Source organism: Melanostigma gelatinosum (assembly GCF_949748355.1).
Source record: "Melanostigma gelatinosum genome assembly, chromosome: 15".
In the NCBI taxonomy this organism is placed as follows: domain Eukaryota; kingdom Metazoa; phylum Chordata; class Actinopteri; order Perciformes; family Zoarcidae; genus Melanostigma; species Melanostigma gelatinosum.
In genome coordinates, this window is record NC_136648.1 from 25,572,158 (window position 1) to 25,599,712 (window position 27,555).

At 44.2% G+C, this 27,555-nt stretch overlaps 1 protein-coding gene across 1 annotated transcript in view; it reads left to right on the plus strand.

Moving 5' to 3' along the window:
• The window catches only part of LOC306789535 (ADAMTS-like protein 2), a gene marked incomplete at its 5' end in the record, with an annotated part of 33,585 nt that continues 6,030 nt past the window's right edge, over window positions 1–27,555 (plus strand). The window contains 13 exons of the mRNA XM_079285522.1: window positions 1–93; window positions 12,979–13,068; window positions 13,301–13,401; window positions 18,784–18,859; window positions 19,400–19,502; window positions 19,866–20,011; window positions 20,122–20,245; window positions 23,344–23,424; window positions 24,158–24,333; window positions 24,446–24,812; window positions 25,603–25,659; window positions 26,061–26,307; window positions 26,653–26,753. Coding sequence (XP_079141648.1) covers window positions 1–93; window positions 12,979–13,068; window positions 13,301–13,401; window positions 18,784–18,859; window positions 19,400–19,502; window positions 19,866–20,011; window positions 20,122–20,245; window positions 23,344–23,424; window positions 24,158–24,333; window positions 24,446–24,812; window positions 25,603–25,659; window positions 26,061–26,307; window positions 26,653–26,753 — 1,762 coding nt within the window. The remainder of the gene's footprint in view (window positions 94–12,978; window positions 13,069–13,300; window positions 13,402–18,783; window positions 18,860–19,399; window positions 19,503–19,865; window positions 20,012–20,121; window positions 20,246–23,343; window positions 23,425–24,157; window positions 24,334–24,445; window positions 24,813–25,602; window positions 25,660–26,060; window positions 26,308–26,652; window positions 26,754–27,555) is intronic.

The following is a 27,555-nucleotide window of genomic DNA, read 5'->3' on the forward strand; positions in this document are numbered from 1 at the left end:
ATGTTCGGTAACGGAGGCTTAGCTCTCCCGGTTTGCTCTTTTCTCCTACTCCACATCCCGGTTCTCCCGCTAACGAACAACCGGCCCGTTAAGGTAAGTAGCTGCTTGTCCTCATCTCAAAGCTGTGTCCATTTGCAAAATGCTTCAAAGTTATTTGATCTGGGTTTTCTCCAGCGGACAGAAGTTACTCACAAGTGTGTCGCTTTGCTTCTGGCCTGCTTCACCGTAACCACGTCACAGGCTGATTGTAAACCCGGCTAAGATATTAACACAGCAACCACAACGCGTGCGCTGAAGTCCAGTCCCGGAGTGGCTCGGGTTCCGTGAAAGCATTTCACATGAAGTGTGATTGTGTGTGTGTGTGTGAAGGAAGGCGAACTGTTAACACATGGAACGTAACGGACTGTTGAGTTACAGCTCGTGGTTGTTTGGCTGCATGTTGCATGAAGGCTCGTTAAACGGCGGTCTGAGATGCCTTTACACGAGACGACACACACACACACAGTGAGGTGACATCAGCTGTGTACATCATGAATGCTGATTGGTGTACTCATCCTCCAGATCTAATGAACGTGACCTGTGTGTGGTTTGTCTGAAGAAGCAGACCATAATAGATGTTGGGTCTGTCTCTACTGCTGTTTGTTGGTTGTGCAGCTAAAGACAGCCGCTTTGTTGACCTTCACTAAAAAACAACCAACATGATAGTTTTGCTTGACTCACAGTGCTTCTCTGTTGGGTTTGCTTCTATCAGAGGTGATCCTCCTTCAGGAGAACATGTTCAGCTGCAGGATCTTTGTTGTGACTTGTGGGTGAGTGTAACGTGTAAATGAATGACCTGTGAGCAGATTGCCTTCACATCACATGACTGAATGAGCATTTGTCCGCTCTCTTCACTGCGAGCTTCAACCAGCTGACAGACAAACTCTCCGATTGATCTTGTGTCTGAGCAGAAGGCCGACCCAGTGTGACTAACTGCTCAGCTCAGTACAGACAGCCGGTCTGGGGGTCTCGTGGTTGAAACTCTAAACAGATGCATTACCAAAGGCTGTGCATTCAATTGTTAGCAGACTCTTTTTGTGAGCAGCATTCACAGTTCTTCTTCTGAACCGTGAACACGTGGATGGACTGAACGACAGAGGAGAGGACATGACACATACGTTTCTGTTTAGCACTGTTTTCATCATTCTGGCCAATGAAAGATATAAACACACACACTGTACAGTGAGAAGAGGGCGGGGCTTCTGGATGAAGTTGACAACACATGCAACTGATGACAACAGTAAAGAACGTTGGGTCGTGCTCTCATCGACTGGCATGACATCTAAAAGCCTTTGTTGGCAAAGACTTGTTGGCATGTTGTTCCACTCAAACACCACAGCAAGTGAGGGAATGCTTTCTATTCAAGCGCTGGAACTTATTGAGTTGTTTCCATCTCTGAGTTTGAAATGACAGGTTTCAATGCACCAATATTTGAGATGGAAATCTAAGAACAATGTATCAGACATTATTAAAAAGTATAGGTGCAAAGTGCTGAATGAGGATGTTCTCCATCAGTGAGTGGAGTGATGTCTACCGGAGCAGAGCAGCACTGTGCCTCTGCTTGTGTTGTGATCTGCTTCTCTGTGCTTTGTAGAAGCCGTCTGGCCGTGCATGCGTGTTAGTGCACGTGAGTCTGTGTTGAGCACCACTGATCTCCTCTCTGCACGGCGTCCAGACCAGCGGACCCTCTGGTTGCCTCAGCGTCACACTTTCACCATCGTTGCCTTTGTTCTGACTGCGTGTGCTGTTAGCACCGTTAGCTTCTGGCTGCCAGCTCAAGCCGTGTGGAGGCATTCCCTCTGTCATCAATGTGCTCAGGATCTGGATTGTAGAACCCTTCAAACACATTCAAATCTATAATATGGTGACATCCATCCATGAGTCATCTGCAATCTTTGGACCAGGATAAAGGAGCCACAGTCTTCACCATAGCGCCATATCAATGTGTTCATTGCACAATAACGACATGCTGTAGTGTGCAGGACATTCTACAGTTGAAAATGAAACGTGTCGGGACAAAAAAATGACACGGTTTCTATATGACCATAAACAGCAATGCTGCTAATATTTGCTTATTATATCGACCTTGCTGATATCTGCTAGTCTGTACTTCATACTTTCAACTATTTTGTGATTGAGCTTCGCAACATTGTTGATAATTGATTCATAAACAATGTAATAAACGGCCATATCTGTTGATTTGTATAATAGATGTGAACACAGTGTAGGTCAGCTGTCACGTATCCCAGCATGAGGAGGAATGTGGGAGATGACAGGTTGTGTTCGAGGAGCTTCCTCCATCACACCACCTCACACAGCTGCTGCTGCTGCTGCTGGGATTGACCTCAACCCAACTAACAGGTAGCGGTCACTGAACATATGAATGCAATGCAGCCCCCCAGCACATGGAGGTGTCTTTCACTTTTATAGTAAGCAACTCTTACTGTCTATGTTTAGCTCTCTACTCATACAGATATCCCCCCCCCCACTCTAAAGACATGTGTGTGTTTATGTGTTGATATGCAAGAGAGTCAGGAGCCTGTGTGTGTGTGTGTGTGTGTGTGTGTGTGTGTGTTTTGTCGGGTTGAGGGATTCAAATATACCACCTTACTGAGACTTTAAGCATCACATCATTCGGCTACATTGCAAACCACATCTCCTCTTCCAGCTGGACGTTGGGCAGATTTTCCTCAATTTTAGAATTTTATGTTAGCTCAAACTTCACACACACTACAGTTACTCTGAAGTATACCTGGATATGTTTTAAGAACCTATACAGATTGTAGTGATGAACCTCTCCTTGATGTTCTCATGTGGAAAGAAACAGATGTTGACTGATGACATGATGAACCAACCTGTTGGTATCCAGAATTTCTACTCGTGGTTTTCAGTATAGCAGCCGTCCAACGAAGTGAATTAATCGCTGCAAGACTAATGAATGGATCCTTTCATAGAGCATCGGGTAGTTTCCATCAGACTAACAAACCTGCACAGAGTGTTTAAGTTACTGCTGACTTCATGTTTCACGCGGGACACTAACACCTGGGAAAGTCCCAAAGAAGTACGTTTCCTTCCAAACATAACTGATAATGCAGTTTTGTTGTCCAGGTGAGCAGGCTGCAAAAACATAGAGCTGTTCTTTCTACAACCACTTTCTTTTCTGCATTAATAATGTGCGAGCTAATAAGCAGCAGCTGCATCTTGTGGTTGGTTAGGTACGGTTACTGGAGACAGTCAATTAAAGGGTCAGTTAAACTAAATGCTGATTTATTTTCACATTTCTGAGATATCTATATCCACATATATGGATAGTAGGGGTGTAACAATACGCGTCTTCGTATTGAACCGTTCGGTACGAGGCTCACGGTTCGGTACGCATGACGAACCGAACAATACGTTTGAATAATACTAGTGTGCTGCCCTCAGTATACCGTATGTGCTGTGATACACCTTGGCAGTTAGACAAACTCCTTCCTGACATCACAACTCTGAAGACAGTGCCCGTTGTCCACAGGTTTAATGACGTAAGAAAGAGTAAAACTAAAACACACAAAAGGCATAATTAATACAAATAAAATGATTTCTCTTTAACCTTACACATACACACAATGTGCATATACTGATTCTTCAATGAAATACATTGCTTTGTTTTTAATCGCTGCTTTTTATGTATTTACTGCTGATATGAACTTTAACAACAGTCATAGCGGAGTTATTAACGACTCGATGGAGTTTGTGCATAAAACTTCCCAAAACTAAACATTGTCACTAGACTTCTTGAATATATATATATATATATATATATATATATATATATATATATATATATATATATATATATATATATATATTCAAGAAGTCTAGTAGTAGTAACAATGTCTCTGTGTAGTCAACAACTGTCAAATCAAATAAAGAAAGTACACATCAATTATATTTTAACAAATTATTATCCTCAGTTTACAAATTTAACTGGATGGATTATAAATAATACATAGAAATACATAAATAAATGTGCTTCTCATTTCAAGTACAATAATGTCTGGATTAAAGAATAACTGATACAACAGAAAGCTTTTAAAAAATGTGCATCTTAAAATAAAGTAATTCATTTTAGAAAAACTAATTTCACTGAATTGTCCTGCAGCTTTAAATTCAGTTCATTCAGGTGTGAAGTGATGTCAATCAAAAAGTCACAATATTATATTTTGTCTTCTAAAAAGAGAAATCAATGAGCATGGACTTTGTGTGGTTATTAAACAGATTGTTTCAGCTCTATTCTCTCTGTTAACATCATTGTTGGACAGTGAATTCATGTGTCAGGACTCTGATCATACTGTGTCTTCATTTTAGATGTGAGTGGGTACGTTTGTTCAAAAGAGTTGTGCTTTGTCTGGTAGTGCGCTTCATTTACCGCTTTTATCAACAGTTACGGTTTCTGGACATATGAGACATGCTGGATTTAACTGCCTGTGGTAAGAATTAACATATAAGATTCGGTTCATTCTTGCTTATGAATGATATTCTCTCTGAACACGTGTCTCTTTTTAGAGAACGTCATGTGAGAACTTCTCTGATCAGCGCAATTTTCCTGCTGTTCTTTCTATTTCCTCGTCTCTCCCCCGTGTGTCACAGTGTGTGTAAACCTCGCTCGAGTCAGAATACTCCTATTTGATTGGCTGAGCTTTAGCACGTGATGTGATTTACAACGCATTGGTCGGTGTGTCCTGCACCGCTGAACAAGTACCGTAATGGCTGAATAAGATGCGCCGGTTAAATTACAAACTCGCTGCCTGATATGTATGATTCCGAAATACCGATTTTAGGTCCTGGGTCCGGATGCAACTGCGTCTGGGTCCGGATCCGGACCGCTGTCCGCCAGTTAGAGACCCCTGCCCTAGAGGATCATATAGGCTGTTGATTGTGGACCAGATACCCTGTCGAGTGTAGGGTTTTATCTCCTCAGAGACGCTGAAGTGGACCAGTCGGTCTGGAGGTCCCAATTGATTCCAAGGCTACGTTGCATCGGCAGCGCATCTGCACTGAGGTCCAGGTCTTTAAGGTATTTTGCACGATCTTCGGCCGGAAAGGTCTCCATGACCTCCTTGTTGTTTGCTGCGATCTTGTGCAGCCTTAAGTTTGATTTGGAGAGAACATCCTGTGTTTTTTTTTTAGCAAGTTGACCGCAGCTTCGACTGTGGGCAGGGACTTCAACCCATCGTCTACATAGAAGTCACGCATCACAAAACGTTGGACATCAGGGTCGATGTGGAGCTCACTGACCTGAACAGACTGGTGAAGTCCATGAATCGCTACTGCGGGTGAAGGAGTATTTCCAAAGACGTGGACCGTCATTCGATACTCCACAATGTCTTTGGAGGGGTCGTTATCTTGGAACCATATAAAACGAAGGAAGTTCCTATCGTCTTCCCTTACTGAAAAACAATAGAACATCTGTTCTATGTCCGTTGTAAAGGCGATTGCTTCCTTTCTAAAGCGCATCAGTACACCGAGCAGCGTGTTGTTCAGATCAGGCCCAGTTAACAGCACGTCGTTGAGCGACACACCGTTGTACTGGGCGCTGGAATCGAAGACCACTCGTATTTGTTTTGGTTTTCGTGGATGGTACACACCAAATATTGGCAAGTACCACTGTTCTTCATCCTCACTGGGAAGAGGGGCTAACTCAGCGTGACCATTCTTGAACATCTTGTCCATGAAAATGAGAAAGTGGTCTCTCATTTCAGGCTTCCTTTCAAAGTTGCGCCTGAGCGACTCGAGACAGTTCAATACCTGTGGCCTGTTATTGGGGAGCCGTTGACGTGGGCATTTAAAAGGTAATGGAGCTACCCAACTGTTTGCATCTTTTGTTCGTCCTTCTTTCATTATTTTCATGAAGGAGATGTCTTGGATAGACGGAGCCATGTTGTTGTCGTCTTTGGTCTGCTTGAATATGTTATGTCCTAAGCTGTCAACATCACAGTTTGATATCTCCCCAGGATGTGTTTGGAGGTGGTTTGTGGCCTGGGTGTCACTGTATTTTTCCTTTACACAGAACACGTTAGGACACGGGTCAAAGAGAGTAGGGCATCCCCGTTCCGTGGTGTTCGTGTAGAAGGCGCTGACTGTCGGTGGTTTGTGAACGCGACCCACGATGACTCAGCCCAGATCCAACTTCTGAGCATAAGATAGGTTGTGTGGGCCATTGACCTGTTTGCAGATGCCCTTTGGTCATTTTAGTTCTTTTGAATATGTGGCTCTTAATTCCTCTCAAGCTTTATTCCTAAACATTTACAGACCGCCTAAATACTGTGCAACCTTCTTTGATGAGTTTACTGAACTGCTGTCTGTAATCTGTATTGATTTTGACTGTGTTGTTATTGTTGGTGATTTTAATATCCATGTTGATAATCCCCAGGACAGAGAGTCTATATAACTATGTGGTGTCCTTGATAACTATGATCTGACTCAGCATGTGACAGGACCACCCCACAACAAGGGGCACACTCTGGACCTAATCATCACCAAAGGTGTAAACATTTCCAAGGTTGCTGTGACTGATGTTGCACTCTCTGACCATTTCTGTGTTTTCTTTGAGAGTGCAATCTCCTTGCACACAAATGTCCAAACCAAGGTTGTGACAAAGCGTTACATCTCTGAAAACACCAGTGAACTATTTATTCAGAAGTTCTCCTCCACACCAGCCCTCTCTTGCCTCTCAGTCAATGAGCTTGTAGATGGCTTCAATTTTAAAGTAAAAAATATTATTGATGCCATTGCACCCACTAAAGTGAAGGTTGTCTCGGGTAAGCAAAGATCTCCTTGGAGAAATGCTACGTTGGTCAAAATGGAGAAACGAGAGTGTCGGAAAGCTGAGCGCAGGTGGCGAAAAACGAATCTCCAGGTTTACTGTGACATCTATAAAGAGAGACTTCGCAAATATAATTTGGAACTTAGAAATGCAAGGCAGTCATTCTTCTCTGACATCATAACCAAAAACAAGAACAACACACGCGCCTTATTTGCTACTGTCGACAGGCTAACAAACCCTCCAGTGTCGGTAGCTGCTGAACTCCAATCCACCTGGGCATGCAATCAATTTGCCTCCTTTTTTACTGACAAAATTCAGAAAATTAGACAAGCAGTCAGTGCCTCCACACCAACCACAGGATATGTGTTGTCCCGATCTCTGAATAACATCCATTCAAATATCATGACACAATTTCATTCAATCGACCGTAGAAGCCTAGAAGACATTATACTACATCTGAAGTCATCCTCCTGCTGCTTGGATATTCTACCAACACACTTTTTCAAAAATATTTCAAACTGCATGACGACTGATCTTTTACAAATTGTAAACACATCCCTTCTCTCAGGTGTCTTCCCACAAGCCATAAAAACTGCAGTTATTAAACCGCTCCTAAAGAAGGTTAGTTTAGAAAAATGATAGGCCAATATCAAACCTCCCATTTTTGAGTAAAATAATTGAAAAAGCGGTTTTCCAACAGCTGACCAACTTCTTGACCGTAAATAACTGCTTTGATGTTTTCCAGTCAGGCTTTCGACAGCACCACAGCACTGAAACTGCTCTTGTTAAGGTTTTCAACGACATCCACTTAAACATAGACAATGGCAGAAGTTCAGTCTTAGTCTTACTAGATCTCAGTGCTGCATTCAACCATGCCATACTCCTAGAAAGACTAAAAATCTGGGTGGGACTCTCTGGCACAGCACTTAACTGGTTTGAATCCTACTTGAAGGGCCGAGAATACTTTGTGTCTGTGGCTCATTACACATCGGAGCTGACTAAAATGACATGTGGTGTTCCCCAAGGTTCAATACTGGGGCCTCTTCTGTTCAACATCTACATGCTTCCACTAGCTCAGATTATGGAAAACAACAAAGTGTGTTATCATAATTATGCAGACGACACACAAATCTACATAACTATGTCACCAGGGGACTATAATCCCATACAAGGGCTGGGTAACTGCATTGAACAAATCAACAACTGGATGTGCCAGAATTTTCTTCAATTAAACAAAGATAAAACAGAAGTAATTGTTTTCGGTACCAAGGACGAACAATTGAAAATCACCGCTCAGCTTCAGTCACTGATGTTAAAACCCACAAACCAAGCCAGAAATCTAGGTGTAGTTATGGATTCAGACCTCAACCTGAACAGCCATATCAAGACAATTACCAAATCAGCCTACTATCACCTGAAGAATATATCAAGGATTAGAGGACTTATGTCTCAACAGGATTTGGAAAAACTTGTCCATGCACACAACTCTTCAGCAGACTGGACTAATGTAACGGTGTGTTTACAGGTCTCTGTAAAAAGTCCGTCAGAAAGCTGCAGCTGATTCAGAACGCTGCAGCTCGAGTCCTCACTAAGACCAGGAGGGTGGATCACATCACTCCAGTTCTGAGGTCTTTGCACTGGCTTCCTGTCCAACAAAGAATTGACTTTAAAATCCTGCTGTTGGTTTACAAAGCACTGAATGGTTTAGGGCCAAAATACATCTCTGATCTGCTGCTACCTTATGAACCATCCCGACCCCTCAGGTCGTCTGGGACCGGTCTACTTTCTGTTCCCAGAGTCAGAACTAAACATGGAGAAGCAGCGTTCAGTTTTTCTGCTCCACATATCTGGAACAAAGTCCCAGAAAGCTGCAGGTCTGCTGAGACCCTCAGCTCATTTAAATCAAGATTGAAGACTTTTCTGTTTGCTGCTGCCTTTAATTGAACCACATTCAATTCATATATTAATCAATTTCCTGCATTTCTGCATTTTACTACTGCATTTTATTTCTTGCACTGTTTTTTTAATGTTTTAATGAATGTTCTTAATTGTTTTAAAATCTCCTTTTCTTTTGCCTTATGTTTTGATGCTTTTAATGGTTTTATGTGAAGCACTTTGAATTACCTTGTTGTTGAAATGTGCTATACAAATAAACTTGCCTTGCCTGCCTTGCCTTATGGACTCTGATAATATCCCGACCTAAGAGAAGCATAATTGGGGCCTGTGGGTCTATATCTGGGATGAGTTGTGCAACTGACTTTAGGTGTGCGTGATGAAAAGCTGCATTGAGAGTTGGAATCTCATCTCTGTTATTTGGAATGTCATCACATTCTATGAGGCTGGGTAGTGGGATGCTGACGGTCCTATCCAAAGATTCCACAATGTAGCCACTAGCTCTTCTTCCTGTCGCTTTCTTTACTCCAGCACATGTTTTCAATGAGTAAGGAGCACTTGGACTTTGGTCGTTGAAGACTTCGAAGAACTGTGAACGAACTAGTGATCTGTTGCTCTGTTCGTCCAGAATCACATACATCTTCACTACTTTGTCAGCGTGGCCGGCTGGATACACTTTCACGAGGGATACTTTAGAGCAGGATCGGTCCGTCACGTCTCCGCCACAGACATCTGTACATTTGGTGGTGACATGGGGTTGTGGAGAGCTATCCTCCTCCCCGCCATGCTCTGGAGCAGAGTCCGTGCCTTCAACCCAGGGTGCAGGTCCAGGGTGAAGCGCTGTGTGATGTTTCTCACTTTTACATTCATAACATCGAATATTAAATGTGCAGTTCCTTGCAATGTGTGATGATGAAGCACAGCATTTGAAACAGACATTATTCTCTTTTAAGAATGTCTTACGGTCTTCGATGGGCTTTTCTCTGAATGCACGGCATTTGCGTAAAGGGTGAGGTTTTTTATGGATTGGACACAGTTTGTCACAGTCATCGAATTTCGTTAAGGGCTCCCTAGGATCAGAGATGGCTTTTGGAAATATCTCTGTGTTATTTTTGGAAAGGCGTCGATACGTTTGAACAGAGCATCTTCTATTACTTCTGCGGAGCCATAAGTTTGTTCAAGGCTGTCCCATATCACAGCCAAGCCTGCTGATGGATGATTGATGTGTATTGCTCTAAGGCAGACTCGTTTTTTTTCGTAGAGCTCTGGGTGAACACAGACGGCTACAGGATTTATTTCCTGATTCAACAACTGCAGAAAGCCAGTGATGACAGGGGGAGCAACTCAACGCTGATAGGCTATCGCGCCACAGCGTCACGCGATTATGTCGCTGAAGTTGAACAATTTCAACTCGCGCGTTGGCGATTTTGCGGCGTCCACCGCGTCCACCGCACTGCAATAACGCGTCCAACGCGCCGCGCCATCGCAAAATCGCGGCGCGCCAGTCTCATCGCGTCTGTGCATAGACTTTGTATGTAATCTCGACGCGCGTCAAAAAATCAACGCGACCGGTGTGACCACGGCATAAGGCTGCTGTGAGGTGAGGCGAGTTGGTTGAGAAGCTGCATTATGGCCATGTGTATGATGGGAAGCTATATTGGCTTGGGCCGGATGGAATGAGTTAGCTTCAGATTTGATAGATGGAGCTGGAGTTTCGTAGTTAGGGCTTGGCCTTCTTTTTGTTGCAACACCATCATCAAGTAGCTGAGCGTCTGCGTTTTGTGGTTCGGCTTGGTCAATCACGTATTGTTCTGTGCGTTGTGCAGCTTCCAAAGGACTGGAGTCCAAATTTAACATGAAACTATGTCTTTCTCTATTTGCATCTACCGCAGCTTCAAGGGCAGGGGTGTCCAAACTACGGCCCGCGGGCCGTACTTGGCCCGCGGTCCATTTTGAATTGGCCCGCAGCAACTTCTAAAAATATAATGTAATATGGCCCACACTTGAAACTTGCGCTTGACTGTATTGTACTTCTTAGTTTCACCACTAGGTGGAGATACTGTGTTGAACAAGGCAGCTTTTCCACAAAAAATAAATGCAGGAATTCAACAACATTAGCGTGTCCAGAAACACAGTTGTGCGGCGAATCGAAGACTTGTCAGCTAACCTAAACCATCAAGTGTCAGATAAAGCTCGTGCTTTTGCTTTTTACTTCATTGCATATGATGAGAGCACAGATGCCACAGACACCGCACAGCTGTTAATTTGTTTGCGGGGAGTTGACGATCATTTCTGCTTTAGGAGCTGCTTGATTTTAGGAGTCTAAAGAGCACAACAACAGGTAAGGACATGTTTGAAGCGGTGTCAGATGCAATTGACAAGATGGGACAAGCTGTGTGGAGTTATAACAGATAGGGCTCCAGCTATGAAAGGCGAGCGCAAGAGAACGGAGGTGAGGCTATTAAAATGCAGCGTATCACCCACCAAGAAGCCCTCTGTGCTAACACAGTCCAGCTTGGCGATGTGATGAACACGGTTGTGAAAACTGTCAACATAATTCCGGACTGTAACGCACATCACCGGACTGTAACGCACATCACCGGACTGTAACGCACATCACCGGACTGTAACGCACATCACCGGACTGTAACGCACATCACCTGACTGTAACGCACATCACCTGACTGTAACGCACATCACCTGACTGTAACGCACATCACCTGACTGTAACGCACATCACCGGACTGTAACGCACATCACCGGACTGTAACACATCACCTGACTGTAACGCACATCACCGGACTGTAACACATCACCGGACTGTAACGCACATCACCGGACTGTAACGCACATCACCTGACTGTAACACATCACCTGACTGTAACGCACATCACCTGACTGTAACGCACATCACCTGACTGTAACGCACATCACCTGACTGTAACGCACATCACCTGACTGTAACGCACATCACCTGACTGTAACGCACATCACCTGACTGTAACGCACATCACCTGACTGTAACGCACATCACCTGACTGTAACACACATCACCGGACTGTAACGCACATCACCGGACTGTAACACATCACCTGACTGTAACGCACATCACCTGACTGTAACACACATCACCTGACTGTAACGCACATCACCGGACTGTAACGCACATCACCGGACTGTAACGCACATCACCGGACTGTAACGCACATCACCTGACTGTAACGCACATCACCTGACTGTAACGCGCATCACCGGACTGTAACACATCACCTGACTGTAACACATCACCTGACTGTAACGCACATCACCTGACTGTAACGCGCATCACCGGACTGTAACACATCACCTGACTGTAACACATCACCTGACTGTAACGCACATCACCGGACTGTAACGCACATCACCTGACTGTAACGCACATCACCTGACTGTAACGCACATCACCTGACTGTAACGCACATCACCTGACTGTAACGCACATCACCTGACTGTAACGCACATCACCTGACTGTAACGCACATCACCTGACTGTAACGCACATCACCTGACTGTAACGCACATCACCTGACTGTAACGCACATCACCTGACTGTAACGCACATCACCGGACTGTAACACATCACCTGACTGTAACGCACATCACCGGACTGTAACACATATCACCTGACTGTAACGCACATCACCGGACTGTAACGCACATCACCGGACTGTAACGCACATCACCGGACTGTAACGCACATCACCGGACTGTAACGCACATCACCTGACTGTAACGCACATCACCGGACTGTAACGCACATCACCGGACTGTAACGCACATCACCGGACTGTAACGCACATCACCTGACTGTAACGCACATCACCGGACTGTAACACATTCACGTTCACTCAGGTTTAGTTCCATCATTGTAAAGAATAACTTTATGATGTTAGTTGTAATGAATGAATATATTTTAAAATCAAGTACTGGCATTTCTAGTTTTCTACTGTACCGAAACGTACCGAACCGTGGCTCCACTGTATCGTACCCAACCGTGAATTTTGTGAACCGTTACACCCCTAATGGACAGATATATAGATATCAGCACATCCCCTTACACATGTGGGTCACAGAGTGCAATGATCTGTGTGTGTGTGTGTGTGTGTGTGTGTGTGTGTGTGTGTGTGTGTGTGTGTGTGTGTGTGTGTGTGTGTGTGTGTGTGTGTGTGTGTGTGTGTGTGTGTGTGTGTGTGTGCCAGGACAGACGTGAAGGGAGGTTGGAGCAGCGTAACATCCGTCTACAATCATACAGCTCTGGAGGTCAGAATGTCAGACAGACCAGCAACAAGGTGCAGTAATCACACTCGTACCCTGCACACCGTTCATCTCTTTCCTTCTCTCACTTTTGACATGTCATGTAAATGTAATGTGTGTTTGACTGTAAAGTATATGAGACTCTTCATGTGTGCAGACAGAGCCAGTTTGAGCTTGTGTTTCCTCTCAAAGCACACTGTGACATGTCTCACCGCTCCCTCGTGGACCACCAGGTGCCTCTAATGCTTGCTGTGTGTCTTCTCCTAGGAGGTGTTTCAGTGGTGGGGAGAGTGGTCCAGTTGGTCCTCTTGTTCCAGGAGTTGTGGAGGAGGAGTGAGGAGTCAGGAGAGACACTGTCTGATCCAGAGGTGTGTGTGTGTGTGTGCATATAAAGAGGGAGAATGACTTCTATGTACTCTTCTCTCTGAATGCTTTGGTTTGCACAATGAGGGCCGCAAGGGAAACCTGAAGTCGGGGTGCAAGTGCATGTGAATGTGACCAACTCATTGAAGCCCCCGTGGCAGCTCAAACAGGCCCATGTTGGAGGCATTATATGTGGGGGTGGCGGGGTGGGGGGGGGCGCAACATGTTTCCTTTGTGACTATCTGCCTTTGTCTTTTGTTATTTACTGAGGCTATTAAAAATGGTTCAGCGTTTGTGTGCAATGCCACTAGCAGACATCTTGTCTGAGGTGAGCGATGTGGAGTTCGGTCTTTGGCTTTAAATCAAGAGGCCGTCCTGAGTCCTGTGAGAGCCGTCGGGACAGCTGCTCCACCTGAGGCTGTGATTCACAGCCATGTTCCAACAGCCCAGCTCTGTTGTAAGACAAAGATCACTATCTCTGGGGCTCACTGCTGTTATGAAACAGTTACTGCATATATCTGGCACGGCGTTATGACATCAACACACAGCTACAACATGTTATTGACAGCACATTATCATTTTCCCACCAAACAATATAGTTTTAATCATTTAATTCTTCTTCTGTTGGGGCCAAAACGGTTTGCTCTGTGAATTATGCTCTTTTGTCTCTGTTCAAATATAAATGATTGAAAGAAAGAAGACAAATCTGAATATATAGATGACTCTAAGCTCTTGATCGGTGTATCTACTACCATCAGCAGCTGCTCTGCTCACTTTTGCCAGTTGTTTCATGTTGTCACAGTGTAGACCGCTCAGCACTGAGGGCCAGAACTGCCCCACCATGAGAGCGAGCCTGTACGCACGCGGTGCTGCAGTCTTCAGCACTCTGTAATCGCCTGTCTAAAAGTGTCTCTCTGTCCCTTCGTTCTTAATACATTCTATATAAAAGATAAGACTTTGCAACTTTTGGTAAAAGCTTCATGTCTCAAATTCTACTTCTAGCTACTAATCCTAAAACACCTTTATGCTTATCTTAATTATGCATTTCCAAAACACTTATGATTATGACTAATTATGAATTCTTAAATATGAATCATGAAACACTTCTATTATAACTTCCTAACACACAGTTCTACACTCAAATTTCTTACAGCACTTACACAGCAGTGAAATCACAAGCCATGAACATGGCAGCAGGAGAAAGGTCTGCCTCCATCTGTTTGCGTCTATTCATGGAGGAGCACAGTTTATAAGTTGCACTATTCATTCATACCAGGTTGTGATGATGCCTTAGGTATTTATACTTTACTGTCATCTCAGTCTCAGAAAGACGTCCGTACTGAGAAACAGGATGTCTCATGACATGCAAGTGAAGACGGGTCAACGTTACCTCCTGGCCTCCTTATTGAAGCCTCTCAGACTTGAGTGTTTCGTTATCTGTCTCTATGTGCTCATCAAACAGCCATACGGAGGACAGAAGGAGAGTGGGGCAGCAGTGACTCCTAAAACCTACAAATGAGTTCTCATTTCTGCACCTCTGGCTCCCATTTGTAGCCCAATGATAGCTTTCACGGTTCCAAAGTCATAAAAGTGGTGTTCATTTGTGATGATTATCTTGCTAAAGACGTGTACAAATCATAGACTTGTGTTTGCCACAGAGCTTATTTTCTGTAATAATCCAAAATCCAATGGAAAAATCCCATTTTCCCCACTGGTTGCATCACACTGGTTGCATCATGTCTCATTCATGTCGGCACGTCTCCTCTATCTGCTCCATCTCTTCCAAATACTTATCCAGGCTCAGACCATCCATTCTGACAATTCATAACAAAATGTGATTTTATAACCAGAAGTGCAACTGCTTCGCATTGAGAAGAACAACGGCCCTTCGCTGTAAAACATCATGATCAAAGATATCGTGGATTGAAGTCAGCTATTGCTCTTATAAAACGGTCATCAAATATTGCCATATAAAAGTTGCATTTTAAAAGTATTAATAACAATGTTAAATAGGCCCTCGTGTGCTGGCTGCCTGCTGTAGAATGGCAGCTACTATGGAACTCCCATGAGCTGCTAGCATCCATCTCTTCCATCACGGCTAGCCTTTCATTGACTTCATGGTTTGGCTCTTTATCTACACACGGTATGTGTCCCGTGTCAGTAGCATGACTTTGACAGTGCTTGTGCTTGTGCAGGTGTGCTGCTTGAGGTCCATGTTGCCCCACTGTCTCGGCTCCCTGAGCTTCGGTCTGAAGAGAGGTGTTCGATCCTGAGCCAGCCGGTCACCATGTTAGGAAATGTAAATCATTATCAAGTTACGCTGCATGACATCATCAACATGAAACTGGACTCAACGTACGCTCATTATGTTTGTTTTCACACGTGTGTGTTGTAAGAGGTGGTCACAATGGGGGACTGGAACAGCAATTTGATGTTAACATGAGCCCTAAAACAGCACTTTATCGTCTCTGCTCAATAAACAGGACCTCAGGTCCAACAGCACCGCTCCACCACCCGGTGCTGGTGGCTTTGTGCTGTCGGGGAAATAGAGCCCAACAGTTCAAGAATGAAAGATACAATTTTATGTTCAAAAGAATCAACGAATTGTATATTTGATGAGTCATTCATGTCTTATACACAGTGCATGTAAAGACGTACAGGAAACAAGACATGGTGGAGAGTGAGTAGAGACATGGCCGTACACACAGGGAGGTTAGGTAGCGCTGATAGAATGTGTGTGTTTGTAGCCATCTCGTTACCTTTGACCTCCCCTGTCAGACTTGCGGAAATGTCTGTCAACTGAGATTAACACCACTCTGCCCTCACTGCTGGCCTCCTTCCCCCTCCTTCCTCCTTCCTCCTCCTCCTTCCCCCTTCCCCCTCCTTCCCCCTCCTTTCCCCTTCCCCCTCCTTCCCCCTCCTTCCTCCTTCCCCCTTCCCCCTCCTTTCCCCTTCCCCCTCCTTCCTCCTCCTTCCTCCTTCCCCCGTCCCCCTCCTTTCCCCTTTCCCCTCCTTTCTTCTTCCTCCTTCCCCCTCCTTCCTCCTTCCTCCTCCTTCCTCCTTCCCCCGTCCCCCTCCTTTCCCCTTTCCCCTCCTTTCTTCTTCCTCCTTCCCCCTCCTTCCTCCTTCCCCCTCCTTTCTCCTTCCCCCTTCTTTTCCTGTCTTTGTTATTCTCCTCTAATGTCTGCCGCTTTTATTCCTCTTTCTATTTTTATACATTTCTCTCCTCTTCACTTCTTCTTTTCCACACTCTTCTCTTCTTCTACTGCCCTAACCCATTCACTTCTTCCTCTTTTTGCCTCTCCTGCTTTTCCCCCTCCTCTTCCTCTCCTGCCCTACACTCATCACCTTTTACCAATTAGACGTGACACTCTCACACAGTGACCTCTCGCTCACCTCTTGCTGGAGTCTGAACAGTGTAGGAGGGTGGGCTGACCAAAGAGAGACACAGATGGATAGGTGGTGGAGGAGTGTGTGTGTGTGTGTGTGTGTGTGTGTGTGGGGGGGGGGGGGGTGCAGTCAACGTGGTAATGAAAGACAGAGGCATTAACTCCTGTAGGTCCTACTCCGCAGACACACACACACAGACAGAGTTGGCATGATGTGAACCATAAACTACTGCGTTCTCAGACAGATTTGTCTTGGTACATCTGTTGCAAACACATGTTACTTGTTGTGACATTTAGTGAAGTTGTGAGACCCTTAAGATGTGCTGCCATCAGCTGCTTGAAGGTGAATTCAGAGGTCCTTTCTATTGGACTGTCAGTAAACACATTTGAGTCGTTCTTGTTCCTCAGAGCTAGCTGTTGTTGGTCAGCTGTTTCCTCTGAAGACTTGAATGTACGAACCGCAAGTAGTCACACAACCACTAAACCCTCCACACAGCGAGCCGGTCAGCAGGCCCACGGCACCTCAACTACATTATCATGTCACCTTTCATCATTCATCGGTGAATACAAGTACTCCAGAGTTAGTTATGGTGAAGTCTTTATCGAAAGCCACTTACAATAAGTGCATTCAGCTAAGAACCATGCAAGTGCATCAACGTCTTGTGCTGAACTGCTTCAACTGATACATGTAGAACTAATAAGACATGGAGAAAGAAACGCCCACTCATAGTGGGAGGGGCCAGCTGGTTGGCAGTAGCACAGCGCAGCGGAGCGACTGGGATGTATGGTTTGACCATATCTGGAATGTAGGTCAGTAGAAGGATTCAAACAGCAACAGGAAGTCGGTGGAGAGGGGTAATGTAGGAGAACTTGGGGATGTTGAAGACCAGCCAGGCTGCAGAGGTCGGATGGTACATGCAGGCCCACCAGCCACAAGGATGTTGCAGCAGTCCATGCATGAGATGACTAGAACCTGACACAGTACCTGTACCGCCTCCTGGTCAGGAACCAACTTATCCTTCCGATGTGTTTGAGAATAAATCTACAGCGAGAGTGAGTTGTTGGAGAGAAGGAGAGTTTAAGACTCCCTCTCCTTCCATTCATCAAACTAAACTACGGAACAGCATATATCCCCAACACCACGGGACTCAATGACCGGACGTGACATAAAAGGGTGTATAAAATGACACAGGCCACACCTGGCTGCTGCACGCCTACGCCTCCGCTGCGGTGCAGGAGTGAGTGGCCATCCAGCTTAGGATGACCTACGTTTAGGTTAAATGCATCAGTCTGCTGCACTTTGATTGCTAAATTAAGACGTTTGTGCTCTTGTTAACAATTGAATCATAAACACATCGGTTGTATGGATATGAATGGTGATGACGCAGCATAAAGCATGGTCAACAAAATGGGGTCCGCATTTCAAGATGGGTCGGGTGGGTTGTCGACGTCGCTGCAGACCCTGATGCACTGAGCACCGTGTTGAGCTGAGGTCTGGTGACTGAAGGCCGTAGCATATGATTCACCACATGTTCATGCATATTATTCCCTCGCCAGCCACTATTCCAGCCGGGTCAGTCAGTGCTGTCCTGCTGCTATGCAATGATCAATCAAACATCACACAAATGAGACTTGTAACGTGACGTGACCGAAAATGCTGTAAAAAAGCCGTGAAATAGTTTCTGTGATGGATTCATTTGAGCTGGAAAGCCTTCTGTCAACCTTACTGGACTCCTCCGTGTTGTCAGCAAAGACACAACTGGTGAAATTGTTTTCATTCAGTTCTTGACCAGAAAGTACAAAATATTAAGTGGTATCTGACGCTGCCGTTGCTCACTCTTGCTCGACCAAACCAAGCAGACATGCCATTACCCTCGCTCCGATGCTGGGATGATAGTGTGGAGTATATATCCTGCCTTATTGTATATCTCCTGTGTGTTGTCTGTGTTATACAGTATATTAAACATCTTGTGTTATTCTCTATCCTCTCTGTCTCAGGCTGTCCACAACCCAGAATGTAAACAGTTCATATTGTGTTGGTTCTCCGAAACAGTACCAGCTCTGTCCAAACCAGGTATGATGCTCCATTGATGTTGACACCATAACAATGAGTACTCCATTGAGCCTCAGCCTTAGAATACAGAGGGAAATGCAAGAAAAACGAACAAAGTCTTTAAAGGGTGACTTCTGTCTTTTTCAACACTCAGCTAAACTTCCTGTAGTCTAAAGCAACAAACTGCCTCGCCTCACTCACGTTTCCACTGTTGTCCTCCAGCAGGCGTCACATGCCAGATTTCAGAACAAGACTTTTCCTTGAGCAAGACTCTCCATAATGTTGTCAGACACTTCTAACGATCTGAGCCTCTCAGTGACCAAAACACACACTTTCAGTGGATGTAAATGACGGAGCCAGCCTGCCCCGACAGCATTAACCTGGAGCCCACAGGGCCTTCGCTCAGTACTGGACCTGTTACAACAAGTGTTGTCTCTTTAGTCAGCTGGACACAAAGACATGGGGAAATAGGGTCCAGGTTGCAATATAACAAAGTCACTCTTTAAGCTGCAGGAATCCTTTTCTGTATGTGTGTGTGTGTGTTTACTTGTGGTTTTTCAGCCCTGTCCCAGCCCCACTGTGAGCTTCAAACAGCACCAGTGTTCCCAGTTCAATGCTAAAGCCTTTGGAAGAAGATACTACCAGTGGATACCTCTTTACCCTGGTATGATATCAATCTGTGGTCTTGGTCTTTCTTCCAGTCTGCCAGGTATCATCTCCCTCCATACTCTTCCAGCGATCTCTGCTGGACATCAACATTCACACCGTCTTGGATAAATGAAAGTCAATTGTTAAAAAACTGTCAATCTTCTGACAATCGTTGAGTTTATATGACATTTGAGTCGTATGTGAAAGATTGACTTTAACTGAAGGTGGTGGATGAGTTAAAGCTGCACAAGGCAACATTACATATGGCCAATCCCAAATGATAACCACATGTAACTCAATTCAACTTCATTGCACAGAAATCCTTCATTATGACATCACTAAATTAAATCTCTTTTGAACCATGTAATTCCCTGTGTAGCTGATTACATCAGCATCTCCAGTAAGCCATGTGACCTGCAGTGCACAACAATCAGTGGTGAGAGACAGCTGCTTGTCCCGGCCCACGATGGAACGTTCTGCCACGATTCCAAACACCACGGAGTCTGTATAGAGGGAACGTGTCAGGTAACCCGACAAGAACACGACATGTTGCTTTCCTGTCATAAAGCCTTGATGACCTTCCTCTCATTCGTAGCGAATGCTTCTCGTGAGAGTGATCCTCTGAATGTGTCCAGCCCGTAGGGTGTGACGGGCAGCTGTACGGCAGTAAGGCGGTAGACAGATGTGGAGTATGTGGAGGCAATGGGACGTCTTGCCAGCGCATCTCTGGATCATACAGGAAGGCACTCGCACAGTTAGGTAACACACACACACCAGTGGACAGATGTGAATACAAGTATTCATTATGAAGCATTATCATTCATGTCTGCTGTTGAATTTGGTTACACGGGCACAACAACACGACATTCTCTGGATTCACATTCTAACTTCTGTTTCACTGAAAGTCAGCTGCTGTTTGAGGCGGGCCTCAGAAAGCCTCTCATCACGTTCTGCTTAGTTATTAATCACAGGATATCTTGACAAGATGGTGGGATGACAACGTTATAGCTTCACACAGAATTAGTCCTTTTTTTTAGTTCATTCTTAGTCTACAGAAACATTTAAGTCTTGCCTTAATCAAAGAACACCATGAACAACTCAGTCTAGTTTTAATCAAGACCAAGAATGAGTCTTTTCACCTTCAGAAGAACTGGTTTCAATGATTTATTATCCTTTTGATTTGAGGCAGAAAGAACTGGATCTGAAGATGACGTGTGTGTTTCAGAATGCAGGTTGGGGGTCTGCTCTGATGTTGTTCCTGAAGCTTTTCTTTTTGGCCTTCATGTTCTATTAGACTGTGTTCTATTCACAAGTGTTTATAATTATGTGTACTATACAGTCAGAATATGGCCTGGAGCCAATCCAGATTTATGTATCACTTATACTGAGCATGATTTATCACAGACACTCCAAATGAAACAAAGGAGTCGTTAAACAAGATGTCGATGTATCCAGTTCAGCCCCTCATATGCAAGCAAGTTGTTATGAGATGTCGTAAAACATCACGTTACACCACCGACATTTGTACTAAAGTTGGTGTAAGTTAAAAAGCAACGTTATTAAATCTTATTACCTGCGCTTCAGTGTCGTGTGTCATGTTGGTAGCACTCTTCAGCAGTATTGTAGCTGCATGGCTTCTCTCTTAACAATGCCGTCATTACACACTTCTCAGCACGGCATTACATTTGAAGAGGCTAGAAAAGCCACAGCAAGAGAAATGTGCAGCCATCCAATGGCAAGGAGGTGTGGGTTACATGATTGGTTGACAAAAAACACTTTATGTAATTGATTTAGTCTTGTTTTTCCTCCATAACAAAGACATTTTATGACTGTTTTATGACCTTTGTTCTGCCAAAGAGGTTGTGTATTCTGTTTCTTTTGTTGATTTGTTTGTCTGTTTGTCAGCAAGATTACGAAAACCCTGCTGGCACGATTTCCATGAAACTTGGTGGAAGGGAGTAGCATGGCCCGAGGAAGAACCCAAACTCCATTTATTTGCACCCGACCGAGTTGAATATGCATCTAAAACTCTGGATGTCCAATCAGTGCTGATGTAAATGTAGTCCACTGAACTCTAGAAGTCAATTCCCCAGTGTGTGTTTTATTGACCAATCACGCTGATCTGTGAGGCTGCGGAGCCACGCCGGCTGTGCCGATGTGTACCAGGATGCATTGCACTGGATCGACGACTTTGCTACTTCTGATAAATAAAACATCAATGAAGGAAATATTCTTACACCTAAACAGAACAAATAGAACGGTACACCTTCTGTAATGGAGTTTCTGTTTTTCACCAAACTAAGGCCGGCTCAACTGCCTTCAAACACACACTTCATTCAAACTGGATAGAAACTAAATAAAACTCACTAAAACATTAATCTGTTAGTCTGTCCACTACTCCAACAATCAGCAACGTTGGTTTTGTCAAAATAAACCTTTAATTCACAGAATAAGATATGAAAATATGCCGTCTCTACACCCTGTAACTCTACACGCTGTATCTCTACACGCTGTAACTCTACACGCTGTATCTCTACACCCTGTATCGCTACACCCTGTATCTCTACACCCTGTATCTCTACACCCTGTATCTCTACACCCTGTATCTCTACACCCTGTATCTCTACACTCTGTATCTCTACATCCTGTATCTCTACATCCTGTATCGCTACACGCTGTATCTCTACACGCTGTATCTCTACACCCTGTATCTCTACACCCTGTATCTCTACACCCTGTATCTCTACACCCTGTATCTCTACACTCTGTATCTCTACATCCTGTATCTCTACATCCTGTATCGCTACACGCTGTATCTCTACACGCTGTATCTCTACACCCTGTATCTCTACACTCTGTATCTCTACATCCTGTATCGCTACACGCTGTATCTCTACACGCTGTATCTCTACACCCTGTATCTCTACATCCTGTATCGCTACATGCTGTATCGCTACACGCTGTATCTCTACACTCTGTATCTCTACATCCTGTATCGCTACACGCTGTATCGCTACACGCTGTATCTCTACACTCTGTATCTCTACACCCTGTATCTCTACATCCTGTACCTCTACATCCTGTATCTCTACACGCTGTATCTCTACACGCTGTCTGTCTCTGCTGCCTGTGGAGCAGCTGCCCTGCTGCTCTCACAGCTACTTCAGAGACAGACCAATACATTTGAAAAATACAAAGACCGCCCCAAAATCATCCTGTCGGTCTCGGTTGTCTTCTCCAGTTTATCTTTCTGAAGATTGTCTCCAGCTTGTCTCCAGAACACGTTTAAGTCCTGTGAGAAGCCTGTTCTCACACTTACTGAACCTTTCTGTTTCATTTCTAAACTGTTATTATTTCAGTTTATAGTCGCTGATTGGTTAGACAACAAAAATATGTTAGTTTTAGGCAATACAACTACTTGGTGAGACTTAACGAATGTACACAGAGCCTATATGTGAGCCCAGGTCTGGTGCATGTTTGGCTACCGACTCGTCAAACAGCTGATTGGTTTTTCATGGTTTGACCACCAAAACACATTTCTGTCATCGAACTGGGGCCCAGCCTGAACACACAGTGGTGAGATACCACGATTAAGTGGAAATGTTGGAAAATAGTTTTTTTGTGATTTAGGTGAACTGAGCCTGCATGAGCTGAGGTGGGATTGCGGTTATGCATACTGTTGATCTAAGCTTCCTGGGTGTGTCCCACCAGAAACACGTGTTTGAGGCATTTTAGACATGTTGGGTGTCTGTCTTTTATTTACTTTAGTACACACATTTGTTGCACTGTTCCCTGATGAGTCGGTCACTACTGACAGTGCCTGTGCCTGTGTGTAAAGTAGGTGTTTTTGTCATCAGGCTATGTGTTAATCACCAACATCCCAGCTGGAGCTTCAGACATTCAGATCATAGAAAGACATAAGACTGAGAACATCCTGGGTGAGAACTTACATCTTCTTTTAGGTCAACACACTGAGTATGAAATCAACTGATGTAAAGCAAAAAACGTGCCACTGGAGCTCTCATATATATATGTGTATACATATATATATATACACATACACATATATACACATACACATACACATATATACACATACACATATATATATATATATATATATATATATACACATACACATATATATATATATATATATATATATACACGTGTGTATATATATATATATATATATATATGTGTATGTGTATATATATATATACACATACACATATATACACATACACATATATACACGTGTGTGTATATATATATATATATGTATATATATATGTGTATATATATATATACACGTGTGTGTGCATATATATATATATATATATATATATATATGTATATATATATACACGTGTATGTATATATATATATATATATATGTATATATATACACACATATATATATATATATATATATATATATATATGTGTGTATATATAAATAATGTGTGTATGTATATAGGCTAAACATGACTTATATTTGTACTGACTGCATAGAGATCATTTGGATCTTTTTTGTCTAACAGAACAACAACCAGTAACTATATTGTTAGTACCACCACTTTAAAATTGACTAATCTCTTTCAGGTGATTCTGGGGGTTTTGAATATTGCTGTCTTTGTCCCGCCCCCTGATGTGTCCTCTCCTATCTAGCCCTGTCAGATGAAGCTGGTCATTTCTTCTTCAACGGAAACACTGTGTTTGACAATCCACAAAACTTCCATGTGGCAGGAACAGTGATTAAATACCGACGTCCAAGCAATGTCTTCTCTGATGGGCTGGAGTACATCACTGCCCAAGGGCCAACACTTCAGGGCCTGAATGCAATGGTAGTGAACACACACTACATAGTATATGTGTGTCTCATTTTGCTACAATAAAAGAATGGGTTCAGTTCCAGTATGAAATATTGAACCTGTGATTTTCTCTTTGGACATGAAGTACTACAACCTGAATGGGAAGCTCCCCCACATCACCTACGAATACACGATCACTGCTGCTGAAGACATCACAGCAGGCCCCTCCCACCTCAACCTCACCTATAACGAGGTAGAGGAGGACGTCGGAGGGGATCAGCGTAGAGCGACCAATGGGACATCTGTCCATCACTACAAGAGCCAGATGGGAGCTGATGACCAACCAGATGTCCAGCTGCAGGAAGAAGAGGAGGAGGAAGTCATTTGGGCCATCAGGACACCTAGCCCCCCGCCGCCAGCAGCCATGTTGGTCTACAGGCCGGCGGATGTCACCAGTCATGTATTCAGCCATAACGATGTTGAGCGAGGACCTCCAGTACCGGCCGGCTACCGTGAGTCACACATTGATCTGTCTTCTACTAGTTGGGCTTTAGACTTTTTTGAAAATGACAACACGTTTGTACAGAGAAGCTGCCAGTGAACAGGGTTTCAGTGGTGGTTCTTCTGTTCATTCGTCAGCTTAGAGAGCTATGACCATTTCTACTCCATGAGTGAAGAATCAATCATGGAGTAGAAATGGCCATAGCTCTCAAAGTCAATGATGAGATTGTTCTTGTTTCATATATTCCAATGATAGATGATCATATGAAACAGGCTTCTTTGTTTGTTGTCCAACACCTCCAGAGCCAGAGATGGTGACTACTGGCTCCTCCCACAGCTCTGTTGCACCTGGTTTTATACCGATGTACTCGACACAACATAGCAACGGCTAAAAGTACAACTAGTGCAAACAATGGCAATAGTGCTGACAGAGAAAACCCTGTGAACCAGGGGGAGGACATCGGCATGGCGATGCTGTGGGGCTCAACAGAGAGACTCACGTGCACGGAAATGCACGAGCAGCCGGCCCAGCTATGCACACAAAGCTCAGGGAAGCTCGGGTCACCACACAGAGGGAGGCATCAGTGCGCTATATGATACAAGCTATTGTGACCAGATATCATCCTGGCTAGTTCATTGGTCCAGCTCTACTGCAGACCTGACCAATGACAGGAGAGCTGCTGTGAACGTTGCCCCTCTCATGCTCTCAGAAACAGATGTGTGAGTGCAGGCTGTGTCGGGCGGTCTGGCAGTGACGTGTGTGTCGAGCTGTTTCTTTCATTTGTTTTTCTGTTCATTCAGGAAGTTCCTCTAACTCCGCTGACGAGCCGTCCACTGCTGAGGACAACACTCTGCTCGGTAGGAGAGACACATGGAGCCTCACACCTCTCTCTCATCAACACATTTCTCTTTTTATGCTATGATACACAGGGGAATGTCATGACAATGGATATGATATTTCTTTCCAGTAGTATTAGTAGACATTGAGTGAATGATGAGCTGGTGTGAGACGGGCCTCTATGTGCTGATCCTCCACACAAAGGGACTGAATAGGACACAGCCCGACTCTCTCCATGCTGTTTAGGATCTGTTTCTTGACTTCTGGCCCCTGTGTGGAGACAAGAGGCCATCAAACAGAGAATCAATAAGATCTTTTAGTCTGAACTATATCCCAATAATATCACCAGTACATAACTGTTCATGTCCAAAACATCAGGATGTTTTAAAACCTCCATTTGTTTCTTTCTATCCTTTCACAGGTGGTCAGAGTGCCCTGCATTACAACCACACACACTCTCTGGAGAGCAGACTCGCTGATCCACATCCAGCATCACAAACACAGCCTGACACACACACACTCACAGCTGCTGACACACACTCTGTTACACACACAGACACACTCACAACAGCTGCTGACACACACTCCGTTACACACACGGACACACACACTGCAGTCTTGGTACAGCTGCAACAGGTGGCTGCAGTCCAGGCAGCCAACACAGAGAGGTATGTGGACAGCTGTGGAATACAGGACATACTTGAAGGCCACTGTCATGCTATCAGATGGCATTCAGTTCACACTTGTGCCACATAATGATCTACGGCTCGTTACACTTTCATACTCATTCTCTCTCTGCTCACAGCTTATCATTTGCAAGACTTTATATGTATGTAATGACATGGATGAGTATGAATCTCTCCTGCAGGCAGTGTTCTTTAATATTACTGTCGTAACGTTCCTCTTCTCCCGACACCATCCTAATGATTCCTTTACTGGCTTTCTATCAAATGAAGCAGAAAACAGTGCGGATGAAAGAGGATGTGGCTACCTGTGTGTTTCTGTCTCCCCAGTAATGACTTTGACGTGGGTCTGGACCCAGACATTAGTCTGGCCGACATGTATCGCTGGAAGGTTTCTGCTTATGCTCCCTGCAGCTCGACGTGTACAACAGGTAAACACATGCACAACGTGCACGCAGTACAGAGTGTGAGGCTCATATTGCATCTCAGGACCCCTCAGACAGAGACCAGACCCCAGTGTGCAGGTCATCACAGTCTCAGAGCTCAAACTGATTACCAGGTTGTTTGTTTGCTTGAATGTTCCTGTGTGATGTCATACAGGAACATTCTGCATCCTGCATATAGGAACATGCAGGGACAGAATATGATGCATTATTATTGATTGAAGTGTCCAGCATTATTTCAGAGTTGAAAGCTCCACCTTGAACAGAATGACTTGTTATGTTGCAGATCCAGATATTACTCACAGATACAACAAATACAATATGATGCATTATTGTTCGTTCAGTTATTACAGCATCATTGGAATGTCAGGCTAAAACTCCCTTTCATGTAAAACTTCCAGTGTAAGTGGTAAAAGGCATTGAACATCAGGATCATACGTGTTTCTTTATTATGCCTCATATAAAAATCAAAGAAGCGTGCTGGAGGAGATGTGGCCACAGATTCAAATGATGCACAAGTCTTGTGGAACCATGCTGGGGTAGAGTGGGCACAGCGTGAAGGAGCAGGTGGAGTCAACACATGGTACAGATGGTACCTGAGATATAACTAAAGAGCAGCTGCAGGTCAAGAGCATGCTCACAACTGGCAGCATCAAAGGAAGATGCTTAGATACAGTACAGAAGATATTAGTTATGGAAACAAAATGAACGTCAAGAGTGAAAGAAGATGATTTTAACAATAAATGGAAAAAAATGAATTATGTTTACAAATGACGACATAGGCACTGTA